At 44.6% G+C, this 17,266-nt stretch overlaps 1 protein-coding gene across 18 annotated transcripts in view; it reads right to left on the reverse strand.

The window, feature by feature from the left end:
- FRYL (FRY like transcription coactivator) overlaps positions 1-17,266 on the reverse strand; it is a 298,493-nt gene that overhangs the window by 11,154 nt on the left and 270,073 nt on the right. For all 18 annotated transcript variants that reach the window (XM_051831505.2, XM_070068188.1, XM_070068186.1 and 15 more), the window contains 5 exons: positions 16,209-16,376; positions 8,417-8,664; positions 4,492-4,699; positions 2,995-3,144; positions 1,591-1,689 (listed from right to left, as the gene is read on the reverse strand). In XM_051831505.2, the coding sequence (XP_051687465.2) occupies positions 1,591-1,689; positions 2,995-3,144; positions 4,492-4,699; positions 8,417-8,664; positions 16,209-16,376 (873 nt within the window). The remainder of the gene's footprint in view (positions 1-1,590; positions 1,690-2,994; positions 3,145-4,491; positions 4,700-8,416; positions 8,665-16,208; positions 16,377-17,266) is intronic.

Genomic DNA, 17,266 nt, shown 5'->3' on the forward strand with positions numbered 1-17,266 from the left:
GCTAGGCTAGGCAGTGATTCTGAAGCCGTGAAAACAGAACCATAATAGAAAAGACTGATAGTGTGGACTCCACTAAAGATCCATGGTCACCAAAGATGCTATTAAAGATGGTGAAAATCCTGGCCACAGGCAGGGAGATACTTGCAATACATATGTCCAATAACAGCCTTGTCATTAGCATAAGGAACTACCAATCAGAAACACAAAAATGGGCAAGGGACTAGAAGGTAAATGTCACAAAACACCTAAATGAGGTATCAGTATGAAAGGGGCTCTACCCTTAGGCATCAGGGAAATGCAAAATAATATAATGGCTCATGTCCAGCAGAATGGCTGAACATTTAAAACCTGGCAATATCGACTGGTGGCCGAGATATGAAGCGATGCTCACTCTCGCACATCTTCTCGTGGGACTGTACATGGCTACAACCCTTTGGAGAGCTGCGTGACAGACTCTACTGAAGTAGACCAGATGTATACCCTGTAACCTCGAAATTCACTCCTAGATGGCTACTCAGCAGAACACACCTGTGCAAAAGATCCACCTCAGAGTACCCACACAGGGTGTAATCAAGCGAGCGCATCTTGCTCGGTTTGCTCCTGTTGAAAGCTCGCTCTTTTTCTCCAACCTGTCAGTAATCTTTCAGTCCAAATTTAAGGTCCCTCTCCCCTTTGCAGATGACAAAGTACTGATATTAGTATTTTCTCAAACCATATTCTCTCCCTGAAATATTCCACCAATCCCAAATTTAACCCGAGTCGAAGATCACCTCCGCATTCCTTGCAGGTTTTCTGTAGTTCCAAGTGACCCTTCCTTGGAAACCAGAGCTTGGTCTGCGTCTGTTCTGTCAGCTCTGTATGATCGTGGGAGATGTCATTTGTTGCCAGTACTTTTATCTGTAGCTATAACTTGGGTGACAGATTATTTTTCTACAGATTTGTATAGGTTGTCAGCTTTATGATGCTGTCTAGAATACTTAGGGAGCAGCCGTCCTCACAGGCTTTTACATGTGTAATACTTACTACTAGACTCACCTAGAAAAAAAGCCTACCCTTACAGTTTGTGTGGAAGGAGCATTTTTCCCTCTGCTTTTCAGCCCCTGCTCTTTGAAAACATACCAGTTTACTCTCAGGGAATGCAGCTACTGTGTTCTCCAGTGCAGTTGGAATGGAAGAAGCATGTCTTAGCAAGCATTCCCAGTCCTCTACTGCATGCGTGCTTTATCTCCTGCCTGCCCACATACACGGCACAGGAAGCAGATCACCACTTTGTCAGAGGCTAGAGGTTTTCTAGGCCACAATTCTGTAATGTGGCCTCAGAGAAACATTGCTGCTACTTCCCCTGGCAGTGCGGCAGCAGCGAGATGTCTCGACCCAGCAGCCTTGCACAAAGCTGTGGCTGTCCGTTGTGCTCCTTGAAGGCTGATCTCAGGAAGCCAGTTAGGGGAATTCACTGCGTGGACAGCCCAAAGGCCTCCACGTTCTCAGAAAAGCCCGAGCAAGTGCTGGCGGGGCTGCTGTTCTGCCTGGGGGCTCCTGCTGCCGTGTTGGCAGTCCTGGTGTCCGGTTCACACAGTGAAAAGCACTCACCTGCTCTGCGGCTTCCCGTTTGGCATTGTAGGTGTCCAGGTGTTCTTGCAACTCCAGTACGCTAAACTTGAGCGTTTCCAGCAAATCACATGACATCAGCTGTCAAATCAGAAACAGTGATGTAGGTGACCACTTCTGATCAGTCAGGTGACTGACAACTTTGGGTCAGGGAGGACCTGATGGCTGCTTTTCCCTTTCTGTCTCTGTGCCATCCTAGGAGCTGACCTTTCACTGAGAGAAAGTCACAGTGCAGAGGGGTGTCCAAGAAGGACGGTGGTCTCAAAACTGACGCAGGCGTCAAACAGCATGACAGGCCGGTATATACCTCAAAGGTATCACCCCTGGAGCTTTGAAGACCTTGAGCCATCAAATATCTTGAAGCACAATTGTAAGTGGGGGCCAGTGCTGTGGCATAGCAGGTAAAGCTGCTGTCTGCTGTGCCGGCATCCCATAGGGTGCTGGTTTGAGTCCTGGCTGTTCTGCTTCTGATCCAGCTCCCTGCTAATGTGCCTGGGAAAGCAGTGGAGGATGGCCCAACTACTTGGGCCCCTGCACCCACCGTGGGTGACACGGAATAAGCTCTTGCCTCCTGGCATCAAGCCTGGCCCAGCTCCATTTTTTTTTTTTTAATGACAGGCAGAGTTAGACAGTGAGAGAGAGAGAGAAAGGTCTTTCCTCCCCTTGATTCACCCCCAAATGGCCGCCACGGCTGGCACACTGTGCCGATCTGAAGCCAGGAGCCAGGTGCTTCCTCCTGGTCTCCCATGCGGGTGCAGGGCCCAAGCACCTGGGCCATCCTCCACTGCCCTCCCAGGCCACAGCAGAGAGCTGGACTGGAAGAGGAGCAACTGGGACAGAATCCGGCGCCCCAACCTGGACTAGAACCCAGGGTGCCGGTGCTGCAGGCGGAGGATTAGCCAACTGAGCCACGGCGCCGGAGAGCACCAGCAGATGGGAGATTGATCTCTCTGTCTCTCCCTAACTCTGCCTTTCAAATAAATAAATCTTAAAAAATCTAAGTGTACTTGGCAACAAGGCAGGGGAAGACCAAGGAGCTCTGGGCACTTTATGGGGGGAGTCTGGCCATCTACCCATTTTTATTCATGAGTCAGGGAAGAGGACACTGGACAGGGGTGTGACTCTGGTGTCCCATTAGGACTTGGAGCAGGAGTAGCTCTTAGCTGCCTTTCTCTGCTGTACTCCGTACCATACTTGGGGCAGAGGGGGCTGGAGTCAGGAACAGTCACAGGCTGCCGCTCTGATACACTGGAACTGTCTATTATCAGAAATCTATAACCAAGCTGAAAACTGAATTTTCACAGTTTAAAAGTATCTTAAAAAGACCATTTACTGAAAGATACCATTCCAACTTAGTCTAGAATAAGCCTGTGTGTAAAAACTTACTGTTTCAGCGTCCACAAAGACTGTTGGGCATTCTGAACACATCATCATCACTTCTAGTGAACTTTTAAATTTGGTACCAATCCGCTGCAGGCTCTCGCCCAGAAAGCTGACTGCCTCATTAGTTATTTCACCAAACTTTCTTTGAATTGTCTGTAGGGAAAAGCACAGGAAAACATTTCAGATGGCCTTTTTTTCATGTTTAAACAAAGAAGCATAACTTACAAGTAGAGAAAATGTTATATATAACATCCTAATAACACGTCAATTTCCAAAAAAAAAAAAAAATAAAGATTTATCAAGTAGTATTTCTGGAAGAAATTAATGACGCATGCTGCTCATGTCCCCATTCCTATGGTCATTTTCTTTAGGGCAGACGTGGGGAACGCATGCTGTAGAGCGTTAGCAGTCAGTCCCCCAAGTCTGAGGGATCAGCTCTGCTGCAGGGAAGGCCTGCCTGAAAGAAACTGTCAGGAATGCTGCTTACTACCCGTGGCTGCGGCTGCTGTTCGACTGGACGGGCATTAGCTTCGTACAGACGCATTATGAGGAGTATCTTTGCAGAATCCAGGAATCTTCATCTACGTTAGACAACCAGGCAGTGCCAAACCCATACAAAAGACTCAGTGGACTTAGACTATTATACAAATAATACGTACATGTGTGAGTGTACAACTCTTAGGTGGCATCAGGATGATTTTAGCGCAAGTATAAGGAGTTATCAAGGAAAGAAAACCCAAACAGAAAACCAGGTAACAGTGCAGTAGAACGGAGTTAAATAAATGCTGTGGTTAATAAGCACCAAAGAACTGACAGGAGGGAGCAGCGGGAGGTTGGCGTGGTCGGCGACGCTTCAGGGAGAGGGTGTCCTTAGTGGGGTCTTCAGTGTTGGGCCAAATTTGCTTAGCTAGAGAGCAGATGGCTCAGAGGACAATGACTTCAATGGTGGCATCTCTCTCTGCCTCAGTTTCCCTTTCCACAGGATGCAAAAATGTTACCTACACCCCACAGTCATGTTGTGAGGATACTTTATATACGGCGGTTAGCATGGTGCCTCCCATGGAGTACTCAGCACAGCTGGGACTCGAACCAGCGCTCAAGTGGGATGCCAGCATCACAGGCAGCGGCTTTACCCGCTATGCCACGACTTAACACTTGGTTTAACTGATTCAGGGCACCACCTGGAAGCTCCTAAAAGGCAGGGACTATGGTGTCCTCAGCGGTGCCAGGCATGGCAGAGCCTTGATCAGATGCTGTTTTGGAGTTTTATTCTTACTCCCTCGGGGAGGTCTGTGAACCAGTCACTGTATGAAGAACTAGCAGTTCTACAACACCACTGTTTACATTTAAGCAATATCACTCTCTTTGAAAAAAAAAAATCGTTAATCAGTAGGACTACTAAAATTTGAGATGGATGACTTTAGAAGACACACCATGACTTATTGAGGTCGACTACAGTGTGAATTTAATGTGAATTCAGAGACTTGAAGCCTCGCTGACCTGGAACAGCCTGGAAAACACGTGAAAGGTGAACACCGCGCAGGAGCCATCGTTGTCGCGCAGCATCTGACTGACGTGGCAGCGCCAGGCTTCCTCGGCATCGTCGTACGCCACTGGCTGAAAAGCAGCTATGATGGCAGAAAGAAAGGGTGTCGGCAGGGGCGACGTCTGGACCTCTGGAAAACCATCTTGCTCTTCTTCCTCTTGACTGTTAACACAAATACCACAGTTATCATAATGCTACCACTCAAGGATAGACTCAATCAGTCAACAGTGGTTATATTAATTCTTACATATACATTGGTTTGGAAACTGTACAATCTAAATTTTTTTGACAGGCAGAGTGGACAGTGAGAGAGAGACAGAAAGGTCTTCCTTTTCCGTTGGTTCACCCTCCAATGGCCGCCGCGGCTGGCGCACCGCGCTGATCCGATGGCAGGAGCCAGGTGCTTCTCCTGGTCTCCCATGGGGTGCAGGGCCCAAGGACCTGGGCCATCCTCCACTGCACTCCCTGGCCACAGCAGAGAGCTGGCCTGGAAGAGGGGCAACCGGGACAGAATCCGGCGCCCCGACTGGGACTAGAACCCGGTGTGCTGGCGCCGCAGGCAGAGGATTAGCCTAGTGAGCTGCGGCACCAGCCAACGATCTAAATTTTTAAAGCAGGCATGAATAAGCAAATTTATTTTCTTTCTACTTAACATTTTTGGAATTAGAGCTCTAATTTCATGCAGCTAGTTTAAAATAAGCCAAATTCTGTAACGCAACACTGCTATGGATTAATCTCGGTAACTTCAATGAATAATCCAGAAGAGAATGCTTTCATTTGAAGTGGTCAGTGTTGGAGGCACCTGATTTGGACAGGCCCACATTGAGGATCATGTTTTAAAGCTGCCAACTGGGCACTTTTGAATCAAGAGCTTGTTAGATGCTTTATGTCAATCATTTTATTTAATCTTCACTATAGCTCTGTGATGGTTAAGCTCTACCGTTATCCTGATCTAACAGGAGGAAACAAAGTTCAGTGAGGTTAAGGAACATGCCTGTGTCACCAGGTCGGAAATGACAGAGCCAGAATTTGAACCCAAGACTAAGGTCCAAAGCAACGCTATGAGGCCCAGCACACACTGCAGGCTCAGCTACTTCAGCAGCACAGCCTATGGATAGAACAGACTTGACTCAACGTAAGACCTTGCCATTTTCTTTGAGGAATTTATTGCAACAAATACATACAAGAATGGGACAATGAAAAGACTATTTCAGCCAGATATTCTACAATCCTAGGCTGCAAAGATGAGGTAGCTGAGTCAGACACTCGGGTCTTAACATTGCGTGGATCACGTCACAGGGGAGCTCCATGCGGAGCGATTCATGTGGCAGAGCAGAACCTGACTAGTGACTGCAGAAAAAGGTCAAAATGAAGCAGACATCTGGAGTGAAAAAATAACCTCAAAAAGGTGAATTTTAAAAATGTCATTGTGGGGCCGGCGCCGTGGCACAGTAAGTTAATCCTCTGCCTGCGGCGCCGGCATCCCATTTGGGTGCCGGTTCTAGTCCCAGCTGCTCCACTTCCAATCCAGCTCTCTGCTATGGCCTGGGAAAGCAGAAGAAGATGGCCCAAGTCCTTGTCCCCTGCACCTGCGTGGGAGACCCGGAAGATGCTCCTGGCTTTGGATTGGTGCAGCTCCAGCTGTTGCAGCCATTTGGGGAGTGAACCAATGGAAGGAAGATCTTTCTCTCTGTCTCTCCCTCTCATTGTCTGTAACTCTACCTTTCAAATAAAATCTTAAAAAAAAAAAACAAAAAAAACAAAAAAAAACAATGTCTTGGCAAGAGCCAAGCATTACCATTAAAAAAAAATTGCCATTGTGGTCACTGATTTTAACAAAAGGTATCCTGCAAACTAGAGTAGCTATAACTATATTTAATAGGGTTGCAACATTCAATTTCAGCTGATACACTTGGCCAAAGTCAACTATTTGGCTTCAGCCTTTTAGAACACTAGATAAGTGGTGCAGCGGGTGAGCTGCTGTGTGGGATGTCTGCATCCCATACTGGAGTACCGGTTTGAGTCCTAGCTATTCTGTTCCAATCCAGCTTCCTGATATTGTGCCTGGAAAGTAGCAGCTGCTAGTGCAGGTACTGGAGTCCCTGCCACCCATGTGGGAGACCAGGAAGAAGTCCCCACCTCCTGGTCTAGGCCTAGCCCAACCCTAGCTGCCGTGGCAATCTGGGGAGTGAAGCAACGGATGAAGATGTCTGTCTGTCTTTTAAATACATGACTCCTTAAAAAAATGAAAAGAAAGCCAAATAACTAAATATCTACCTTAACATCATTTCTGGCACACCTGTACTTGGTATAAGCAATGACTGATTGCATGGACTGCTGCCATATCCAAACCCGTAAAAGGGAAAGATCAGACACTTTCACTGTATGAATATACACTTTCAAATGCAGGTAAATATTATGGATGTATTGAGAGTGAAAAAAATTGACCATGTGCTGTATATGTTAAAACTGTATATGTCATGTGCTGTATATATTAAAACTCTACTATCACATGAAATAAAAATGCATAATTTTAATGTAATACTCTGAAATACTTATCAATTTTTTATTAAAATAACTATCAAGGAGCTTCAATTTTTTAATACATTGAAAGAGTACATGAAGAGATACTTTTATGAAGAATACTTTTGAGTCACAAATATTTATAAAAGTAGTAAATATTAGATGGTATCATTAATTCTAATCATTATTTAATCATTTGGTATACAAGTTTCCTAACAGCCACCAAAATTTCCTTTAGGGTATCCAGGTGGGGTTGGGCATCTGGTAGAGTAGTTGAGATGCCCATGGCCCACATCAGAGCAGCTGGGCTCGAGTCCCGAATCCGGCCCTCATTCCAGCTTCCTCCTGATGTGCACTGGGAAGCGGCAGGTGACCGTTCATGTGGCGGGGTCCCTGCCACTCACCTGGAGCACCTGGATTGAGTTCTTGGGTCCCAGCTTTAGCTTGGCCCAGCCCCATCCCTTGTGGATGTTTTGGGAGTGAACTAGCAGGTGGAAGCTGTCTCTGGCTGTCTGCCTCTCAAATAAATAAGAAGTCTATGGAGCTTTTTCATAATATGCATTTTCCATGAACTGTTAAGAACGTTCTCTCTACGCATGGATTTCAAATTTTTTGCACCAAAATGAATTTATATTTTAATTCCATTTCCATATATTTTTGAAGTATTCTAATATTGCAGATACATTTTGGTACCATAAAAGTTCACCTGATACTGATTTTTAGTAAATATTTATTTTATTTTTATTTGAAGGGCAGAGAGACCCAGAGTAGTAGAGATCTTCCCTCAGGTGGTTCATTCCTCAAATGCCCGCGACAACTGGGGCTTGCTGGGCTAGGCCAAAGCTGGAAGCCTAGAACACAGCCGGGTTCCCCTGTGGGGGGCAGGGACCCAGGTACTTGAGCCGACACCTGTTGCTTCCTAAGGTGTCAATCAGCGCAAAGCTGGAACTGGAGCCAGGACTCCGCCCAGGCAATCTGATATGGGATATGAGAATCCTGAACGGGGAGAGAGGGGTCTTAACTGCTGTGCCAAATGCCTGCCCCCACCCCCAGTACTGACTTTAACACTTGGTCATTTGACAATCTGGCAAAATAAATATTTGTGTGGTTCTAAACATCAGACACTACCTACTATGTTTTGAGAAGGGCCTATTTGTGTTTCTTTATGTAAATGTCATTTACTTGGGAAAAAACCAACGTAGCAAATCACTGTCATCTAAACAATGAAGAGAGTCCGACTATGGACTTACGCACGGTGCAGTGGGTAAAGGCGAGTAAACTGGGATAGAGAGGCGTTTAGGGGAAGGCTTGAGGGGAAGATATCACCTCTTAACAAGGTGTGGTACCAAGTCTCACCTAGACAGCCCCGAGAAGTCAGCCTCCTCTTCCTCACATCTCTCGTCCAACTCCTTCAACGCTAAGGTCACGTCCTCTTCGCAGACGGACTCGGGGTAGCTCTCAGGAGCTAGAGGCTCTGGTGTTTCTGTTTCTTCTAAATCAAGAATTCCTCGACACACCAGAGAATCCTGCTGTTCCTGAATCAGATAGGACCCTTCATCTTCAAAGTGTGTAACATGTTCCTCCTTTAACACTGAACTTGTATCCTGAAAAATGATCAGATTTTTAGTAGACTTTTAAAAACGTTAAAAAGAGAACTTTATCAACACAATACATGACTGCTGCCATCCGAGTCTGTTTTATGATGTAGTCTTCATTTACAGAGTCTGATTGAGTCTCAGAGTTCTTGGACTCGGATTATATAAAAGTGTTTTTTAAAAGTCCTAGGCTTAATTTTTTGACATTAAAATATATCATCTAAAAATATATCACCTGTTGCCATATTGAAATATCAAGGAGTTTTTGTCTTAAGTCACAGGATTTAGATATCTGTTAAGAAATATGTCCTTTGGTAAAATATCTTTTTTTTCACATATACTCTCTACACAAGTAAAACTTCATATCTTTGCTAGAAATTCTCTCATTTGAAATGTCACTTTCATTATACTGGAACAAAGTGAATTCTGAATATAAGCATGGGAGATAATTCAAAATAGCAACTCAGTGGTCCTATGGAAGGCGACGAATCATGAGGAAGCTGCACCTGATGCCCGGGGCAGCCGGACTGGCAGACATGAGGTGGATATTTGTGACGGAAGCACTGTCTGAGGCAGGAAGACTCCAGTGAGGTTCTGGCCTTGTGCACTCACAAAGCTGCATCACCAAGCTAGCAGTGTTCAGAAAACACTGGGAAATTTCAGACTGTTATGCTTTTGAAAATGAATCATAAACTCACTTAGTAAAAAGAATTACTGCATTTTCTTATCCCTTAATAAGTCATAATAAAAATGTTATGAAGTATACTAATGGGTATCTCTTCATATACACTGCAACATTACTGAAATAATGTTGTATGTGACCACCATGTGGTAGCTACACAGATGACTGAATAAATGAAATGCCAGTATTAAAAAAGAAAAAAATTCCACATTATATGGAAAGAATTTCTACCCACAGCGTGATATGATCAATACCAGCTTTGAATTTGCATGGATATTAATCAGTTTGAAAACAAGTACTAGGGGCTGGTGCTGTGGTGCAGGGGGTTAAGCTGCTGTCTGCAGTGCCTGCATCCCATATGGGCACCCGTTCGAGTCCTGGATACTCCACTTCTGATCCAGCTCCCTGCTAATGCACCTGGGAAAGCAGTGGAAGATGGCTCAAATCCTTGGGACCCTGCAGCCACATGGGAGACCTGTAAGAAGCTCCTGGCTTTGGCTTGGCCCAGCCCCGGCCATTGTGGCCACTTGGGGAGTGAACCAGCAGATGGAAGATATCTCTATCTCTCCTTCTAACTCTGCCTTTCAAATAAATAAATAGATCTTAAGAAAAAAAAGTAAAAATGAAAAGTAGTATTAGTGGTCTCAACGGGTTTTTTATTTTTTTAAAGATTTATTTATTTATTTGAAAGTCAGAGTTACACAGAGAGAGAAGAAGAGGCAGAGAGAGAGAGAGAGAGAGAGAGGTCTTCCATCTGCTGGTTCACTCTCCAATTGGCCGCAATGGCCGGAGCTGCACTGATTCAAAGCCAGGAGCCTGGACCTTCTTCCAGATCTCCCATGTGGGTGCAGGGGCCCAAGGACTTGGGCCATCTTCTACTGCTTTCCCAGGCCATAACAGAGAGCTGGATTGGAAGTAGAGCAGCTGGGACTTGAACCAATGCCTATATGGGATGCCAGCACTGCAGGCGACAGCTTTACCTACTACACCACAGCACTGGCCCCAATCTCACAGTTTTAAAATAAAGATCAGCTTCTTTCATTTATAACTAAGTTACTTCTTGGGTGTAGAGCAGTTTATCGTCTCCTTGTCATTAATAAAAATCAAATTTCCCTTACAAAATAAGAAAAATCAAAATAAGAAACTTCCCTGACCCTAAACTAGCTGGGGATTTAGTTTATTCAAATGTAAAATTCATCTAGAAAAGGAAGGACTGACTAGATTCGGGCTGGGTGCTCTGTTGTAAACTCAATTATAGTTTACAGGCTAATACTGGAATCAGGCTAATCTCTCTGTAACTCTGCCTCACAAATAAATAAAAATAAAAATAAATTTACAAAAAGGGAAAGATGAGACCTTGCTGTGGCAACTGAGACACTAGTGTCAGAAGAAAGAGCACACGCAGGTATGGACCAAAATGGGGCAGGGATGGCATTCCAGGGAAAGGGGCCATAAGGTGTCAAAGGCACAGGCACAGGGACAGGGCAGAAAAACAAGGTACACTAATAAACAAGGTACATTAATAAACAGTGGTCTAGACTTAATCATGCAGGGAAAGCAGCAAACTGAGTTTTCAGAAAATAGCATTTAAAAAATTTAAAATTTTTTTCATCATCTCATTAGCTTAGTACTCAACATCTTCTATGTTTCCCAATATAATTTTTTTTTTTAAAAAGTCTGACCATTAAAAGGGTAAGCATTAGTTATTTGGGAAAATAAGTTATGTAGTAGTGCTAGAGATAGTTCTACGCCTAGAATTTTCAGTCTAGATCATTTGAACATCCTATATTTCAATACAAATTTCTTGGTTTCAATGTCCTCAATTTTCACTAGTTTACATCCATATTCGGTTGTCATTTGTTCTTGAATAACAATTTCAAGACTATGTTTTATCTATAATTATATAATATACACTGAAATTTTCTAAGAGATTTCATGAAGAAAGTGCTTTGAGGCTAATGGGATGGAACCCATTGTTTACGCACAGATGATAAGAATCCAGTGTCCTTGAACTTACACAGAGACACACATACGCTTTGTTACATTCAAAAGCTCACTTTCTATAAGGAATAATTTTTATCTTCCATAAGCAGAATTCTAAGCAATTACAAATACTAGAGGAAACGCTCTGTGAAAGTTTCTCTAATAAAGTGAAGAACTTACTTGCTTCTAGAGATCAGAGAGTAACTTGTACAAGTATTACAGAGAAGGAAGGATAAGCAGCCCTAAAGTTCCCATCATGACATGAACTGCTTTAGCCTATTCTGCCTCCCAACACTAACATATAAAGGGAAACATTTTTAGGAATGGGTTTCTTTAATTCAGCTATTAAAATCAATTGTAATCCTTAAGAAGTTGCTTTAAAAATAGTTCTGGTTTTATTTTAGTATCTTGGTGCTGTCCTGTTCTGTTTTTTAACAAGGGGCAATTTTGGGGGGCCGGTGCCGTGGCTCACTTGGTTAATCCTCCACCTGCAGCACCGGCATCCCATATGGGCGCTGGGCTCTAGTCCCGGGTGCTCCTCTTCCAGGCCAGCTCTCTGCAGTGGCCCGGGAGTGCAGTGGAGGATGGCCCAAGTGCTTGGGCCCTATACCCGCATGGGAGACCAGGGAGAAGCACCTGGCTCCTGGCTTCGGACCAGCGCAGCGCCTGCCATAGTGGCCATTTGGGGAGTGAACCAACGGAAGGAAGACCTTTCTCTCTCTCTCTCACGGTCTATAACTCTACCTGTCAAATTTTTTTTAAAAAGGCAATTTTGGGTCATTTGTCACTGTAAATATACAAAGGAGAAACAAATTAGGCCACTTATCCAACAGATACAGTGTCAAATTTTATTCCCTGGTGACACCTCTAGTATCAGTTGAACTGTTTTTACATGAAATACTGTGGTTTTAAAATATCCCTTGGCCAGCGCCGTGGCTCACTAGGCTAATCCTCTGCCTAGCGGCGCCAGCACACCGGGTTCTAATCCCGGTTGGGACGCCGGATTCTGTCCTGGTTGCCCCTCTTCCAGGCCAGCTCTCTGCTGTGGCCAGGGAGTGCAGTGGAGGATGGCCCAGGTGCTTGGGCCCTGCACCCCATGGGAGACCAGGAAAAGCACCTGGCTCCTGGATCCTGCCATCGGATCAGCGCGGTGCGCTGGCCGCAGCGCGCCGGCCGGGGCGGCCATTGGAGGGTGAACCAACGGCAAAGGAAGACCTTTCTCTCTGTCTCTCTCTCTCTCACTGTCCACTCTGCCTGTCAAAAAATAAAAAATAAAAAAAATTAAAAAAATCCCTTGCATTCTCAGTCACCGATGTCACAAGCATAATGAAGCCCACTACTATAAAACTGAAGAGTTTCCCTTAGTGCAAAGTCTCCCTGGGGACTTTATAGAGTGCTTAGGAAGCAGGTCACTGGATGGACGAATGCCCCCTTTGAAATAACACGGCATTTCCAGTAAGTACAAATTCCTTCTCATGACACTTTCCTCACTATAACTACTTAATCATAGAAACAAAATATTTTCGGGGTTGGTGCTGTGGCGTAGCGGGCAAAGTCACTGCCTGTGACACTTGTAGCCCATATGGGCCCCGGTGTGTGTTCCGGGTGCTCCACTACTGATCCCTCCTAATGGCCTGGGAAAGCAGCAGCAGATGGCCCTCATGCTTGTGTCCCTGCCATCCAAATGGGAGATGCAGAAGAAACTCCTGTCTCCTGGCTTCAGCCTGGCCCAGCCTTGGCCATTGTAGCCATCTGGGGAATGAATCAGCAGCTGGAAGATCTCTCTCTCTCTCTCTCTCTCTCTCTGTCTTTCAAATAAATAAATAAATCTTAAAAAAAAATTAAAAGATTTTCCCCTTTGTCAAGCAAAATTAAAATACATAGCCATTGGTCACAGGTATTTCTAGTATCAGTCAATTTTTCATTGTTTCTAATGAAGAGATCTGTTGCTGTTATACCATGTTATGAGCCGAGTGCCACACAGTAGTTAGATTAATAACCAGGAGTTAACATTTACTTCACAACAACAGGAAGGAATAGTCCCCTTAGCGCACATCCCTGAATCCCGCCGGTCCTCTGCACGCTTTCCACATTCATGTACTCCTGGTGCAGGTCCCTCCCTCTCCTGCTGGCATTCTTCTCCCTATCTCCTTATGCTACTTCCTTTAACCCACTGTGCACACCTCTGTCATAGGGACTTTATTAGAACACAAATGAGAAAGTAGCTTCCCCAAAAACAGGACCCTAACCCTAAGCTCCATGTGGCAGGTACTATAACATACTTTCCATGGAAAAAAAAAAAAAAAGCCAAGAAAAAACAAACATGAGATCATGTCCTTCTTCCATTTACAAATTCCATGCTCACCTGCTGTGTCGCCTGTAATATCCATCAGGGTACCAGGCCACCAACCCTCACCTCCACTTCTCCTGTGGCCTCTCATACAATGACTGTGCCCATACCCTACTTGCCAGTCACTTGTCCTGAGGCATACCAGGGCCTTTGAGACTGCTGCTTCCTCTGACTGCAACACTTCCCCCAAATGGTGTCACTTAGCTGTCACCTAAGACGCTAACCTCACTTTCTACTCCTCCCAAGATCACATACTATTAAGACGCTCATGTTATGATTAATAAGTGACCACCTTCTGATGTTATTTATGTTTTATTTTACTTCTTTATCCATCTCTCTTCCCAAAATTATGCCCCATAAGACCAGCAGCCTTTGTTTCACACATTGCTGTATGCCCAGTGCATACAATAGTATCCAGCCCATGGTAGGGGCATGATACAGTATTGGTTGAAAGAATGAATGCATTTTGTGTGCCCTGCATTTTCATCCAGGTATCTGGCCCCATGCTTCTTACTTCAGAGGTTATCTCTTGAAAGAATGAAAATCCACCTGGGGCCGGCGCCGCGGCTCACTAGGCTAATCCTACGCCTAGCGGTGCCGGCACACCGGGTTCTAGTCCCGGTCGGGGCGCCGGATTCTGTCCCGGTTGCCCCTCTTCCAGGCCAGCCCTCTGCTGTGGCCAGGGAGTGCAGTGGAGGATGGCCCAGGTGCTTGGGCCCTGCACCCCATGGGAGACCAGGAAAAGCACCTGGCTCCTGGCTCCTGCCACTGGATCGGCGCGGTGTGCCGGCCGCAGCGCGCTGGCCGCGGCGGCCATTGGAGGGTGAACCAACGCCAAAGGAAGACCTTTCTCTCTGTCTCTCTCTCTCACTGTCCACTCTGCCTGTCAAAAAAAAAAAAAAAAAAAATCCACCTGGCTTCCTATACTGGCAGGGGCAAGTCTCAATCTTCAGAACTGCAGGTGGAACCTCTCACATCTTAGTCTCTATTCATCTCTCCTATTGTGTCTCCTCTTCCTCCTCCCATTTTTTTTTAAAGCCAGGGCTGATGGGAAGTTATGGGGGGGAAGCCGTACTCCATAAGCTGTACTTTGGAAATTTATATTCATTAAATAAAAGTTAAAAAAAAAAAACAAAAAAACAAACCAGGGCTGAACCTAGAAGCCTGAAAGTTAATACAGGTATCTCATGTGGATGGCAGGGACTCAAGTACTTGAGGCCACCTGCTGCCTCCCATGGTGTGTGTTAGCAGGAAGCTGGAATCAGAAGTAGATCTGGAACTCAGTAACGGAGGTGGGCACCCACGCAGCGTCCTAACTGCTGTGCCAAATGTCTGTCCCCTCCTCTCATTTTGCTCTTTAGAAATACTGAATTTCCTGCAGTTACATGAACATACCATGCTATTCACATTCTCATGTCTCTCCTCTAGGTGTCCCTCTGCTTGCAGTGTGGCCCATAGCCACTAAGCCTGTTCCGAGGACCCCTTCTCACCCCATGCACAGTGAATCACTGCTCTGGGCTTTTGCAAAGCCTTGACTGTCTCTGTTAGTGAGCTTCTACATACTGAAATGTAATTTTTAAAAAGCATTATAGAATGTGAACTCCCTAAGAACTGGTAACACCCTATTCTTTCTAGCATCTAACTGAAGCCTGGCATTTAATGAAATCACAGTCAATATTTGTGGAATTCAATGATCTAAGCAAATATGAGTATGGGTAAAGACTGCCAACAAGGAAGCCAAAATACCTTCATTTCAAATATGTCTGCTTACTGTTCAAGAGGGTTAGACACATAAAATAGACTACTGTGAAACATGAGGAGTCTCCTTACTACAGTATTATGATCTAATAACTAGATTACTGTCTATCAAATAACTTCATTAATTTAACAGTGACAAACATACAGTATTTTCCTGATACTTACCAAGGCATAAAAACATATTTATCAGAACTATAGCAATTGCATTTTTATAAAAACAATCTACAGTAATACAGAAAGACTAAGAAAACTAATACTTACTTATTTTTGGTCAGTCATTAGCTTGGAATCTGGCTTACTTCTCACAGGCCTTTCCAAAAAATGTCATACTAGTGGTTCCAAAGTCTTGTAAAAGATTTCATTTAACCAACTGCTAACCCAGCTGGCCTGAGGTTTGGATCCCAATCACAGCACCAATCACATAAACCCAACACAAAGCATACAGAAGAAAAAACGAAAGCAGTCCTCCAAAGACAATGCAGAGCCACACAGGATGCACCTGCCCATTAAGGGAGTCACAGTGTGCAATGCAAAATGCCCATTACAACACTGGGAAGTATTTTTAACCTCTAGGTCATTTCCTTAAGTGACCAACTTTAAAAAAAAAAAAATCAGATTTGACTTATTTTATTTAAAATAACCCAGCAGGTTAGAAATACTGGAAACAAATCAAATAATTAGCACATCAGATGAAAACTCTTTTGAAAGAAAAGCAAAGGATGTAACAGAGCGCTAAAAGGAGCCTGGATTGGCCATGCACCAGCCCCCATTTCTCCCCACCTCAGGCAGCTGGCTGCTAGCATTATCTAGAGAAGCCTCCAAACTTGGGGTCTCATCTCTGATTTGAAGTACTTCCTCAGTTGTGTTGCTGCCGATGGAATCTTGCGACTGAAGAAGTAAGTCAGGGTGGTCTGGCATGGTTTCCTCTGCGGCAGAGTCGTTGTTTAACTAAAAAGAGAACAAGGAAAATGAGGGATCCATCTATGTGGTGCTCACAAGAGCCACGGGAAACATTCTGGATCATAACATAGTTGAGGGCTTTCAAGTGTTCCAGGAATTCTCTCAAATTCTCTTTCTGCACTAGTCTATACCACCATGGCTGTCATTAATGCAAACAGCAAATCCCTCAGCAGAATTCAGTGGGCACCGATGCAGGCTGCATTTTGCGGAACAGAAGCTAGCAAAGTGGGAGAGCTCTATAGCCTCGAGCTGAAATGCAATTTTGATGGTGCTGTTTTGTGTTTCAGTTGAGCTGAGGATTTGTGAGAAGGCAGAGCTCTCTGACTGCCCTGTGGCTTCAGGGCCACACATGAGAGAACGCCCAAGAAGCTGGACTTACACCAAGATCAACCGTGCACAATTAGGAAATGAGAAAGTAGGAAGAATAGCTAAAATCATTACAATGGCACTCCATTTTGCATATTATAGTATGTAAAATTATTATAATGGCACTTCATTTTACATACTATAAACCCATCATTCGTGGGGTTTATTTTCTTTGAAATGTATTGGTTATTAATTAGAAAAAAACAATTGTACTTTTTATCTTTTAAGCAGGGTTATAATTTTTTCAGATCTGCATTAAACACAAGAAGATCAAGTTTATGAGTTAGAGTATATAAAAGCAAAAAATGCAGCTTTTTCTGTGACACCACTATGAGCAGGGTTGGCCTCATAGGCTGATGTCGTTAGTTCTCTCCCACGGCTCTCCTAAGAGCTAACCTTTGTTACACATCTGCTGTCTGCCAGGTGAAGGCTTTCCTCCTCACAAAGTTCCCACAAAGCAGCCCCCTTCAGGAATTCTGTTTTAAAGTAACAGGTAACTCAGCAGGCACACA

The sequence above is a fragment of the Oryctolagus cuniculus genome, chromosome 2 (assembly GCF_964237555.1).
Source record: "Oryctolagus cuniculus chromosome 2, mOryCun1.1, whole genome shotgun sequence".
Taxonomy (NCBI): Eukaryota; Metazoa; Chordata; class Mammalia; order Lagomorpha; family Leporidae; genus Oryctolagus; species Oryctolagus cuniculus.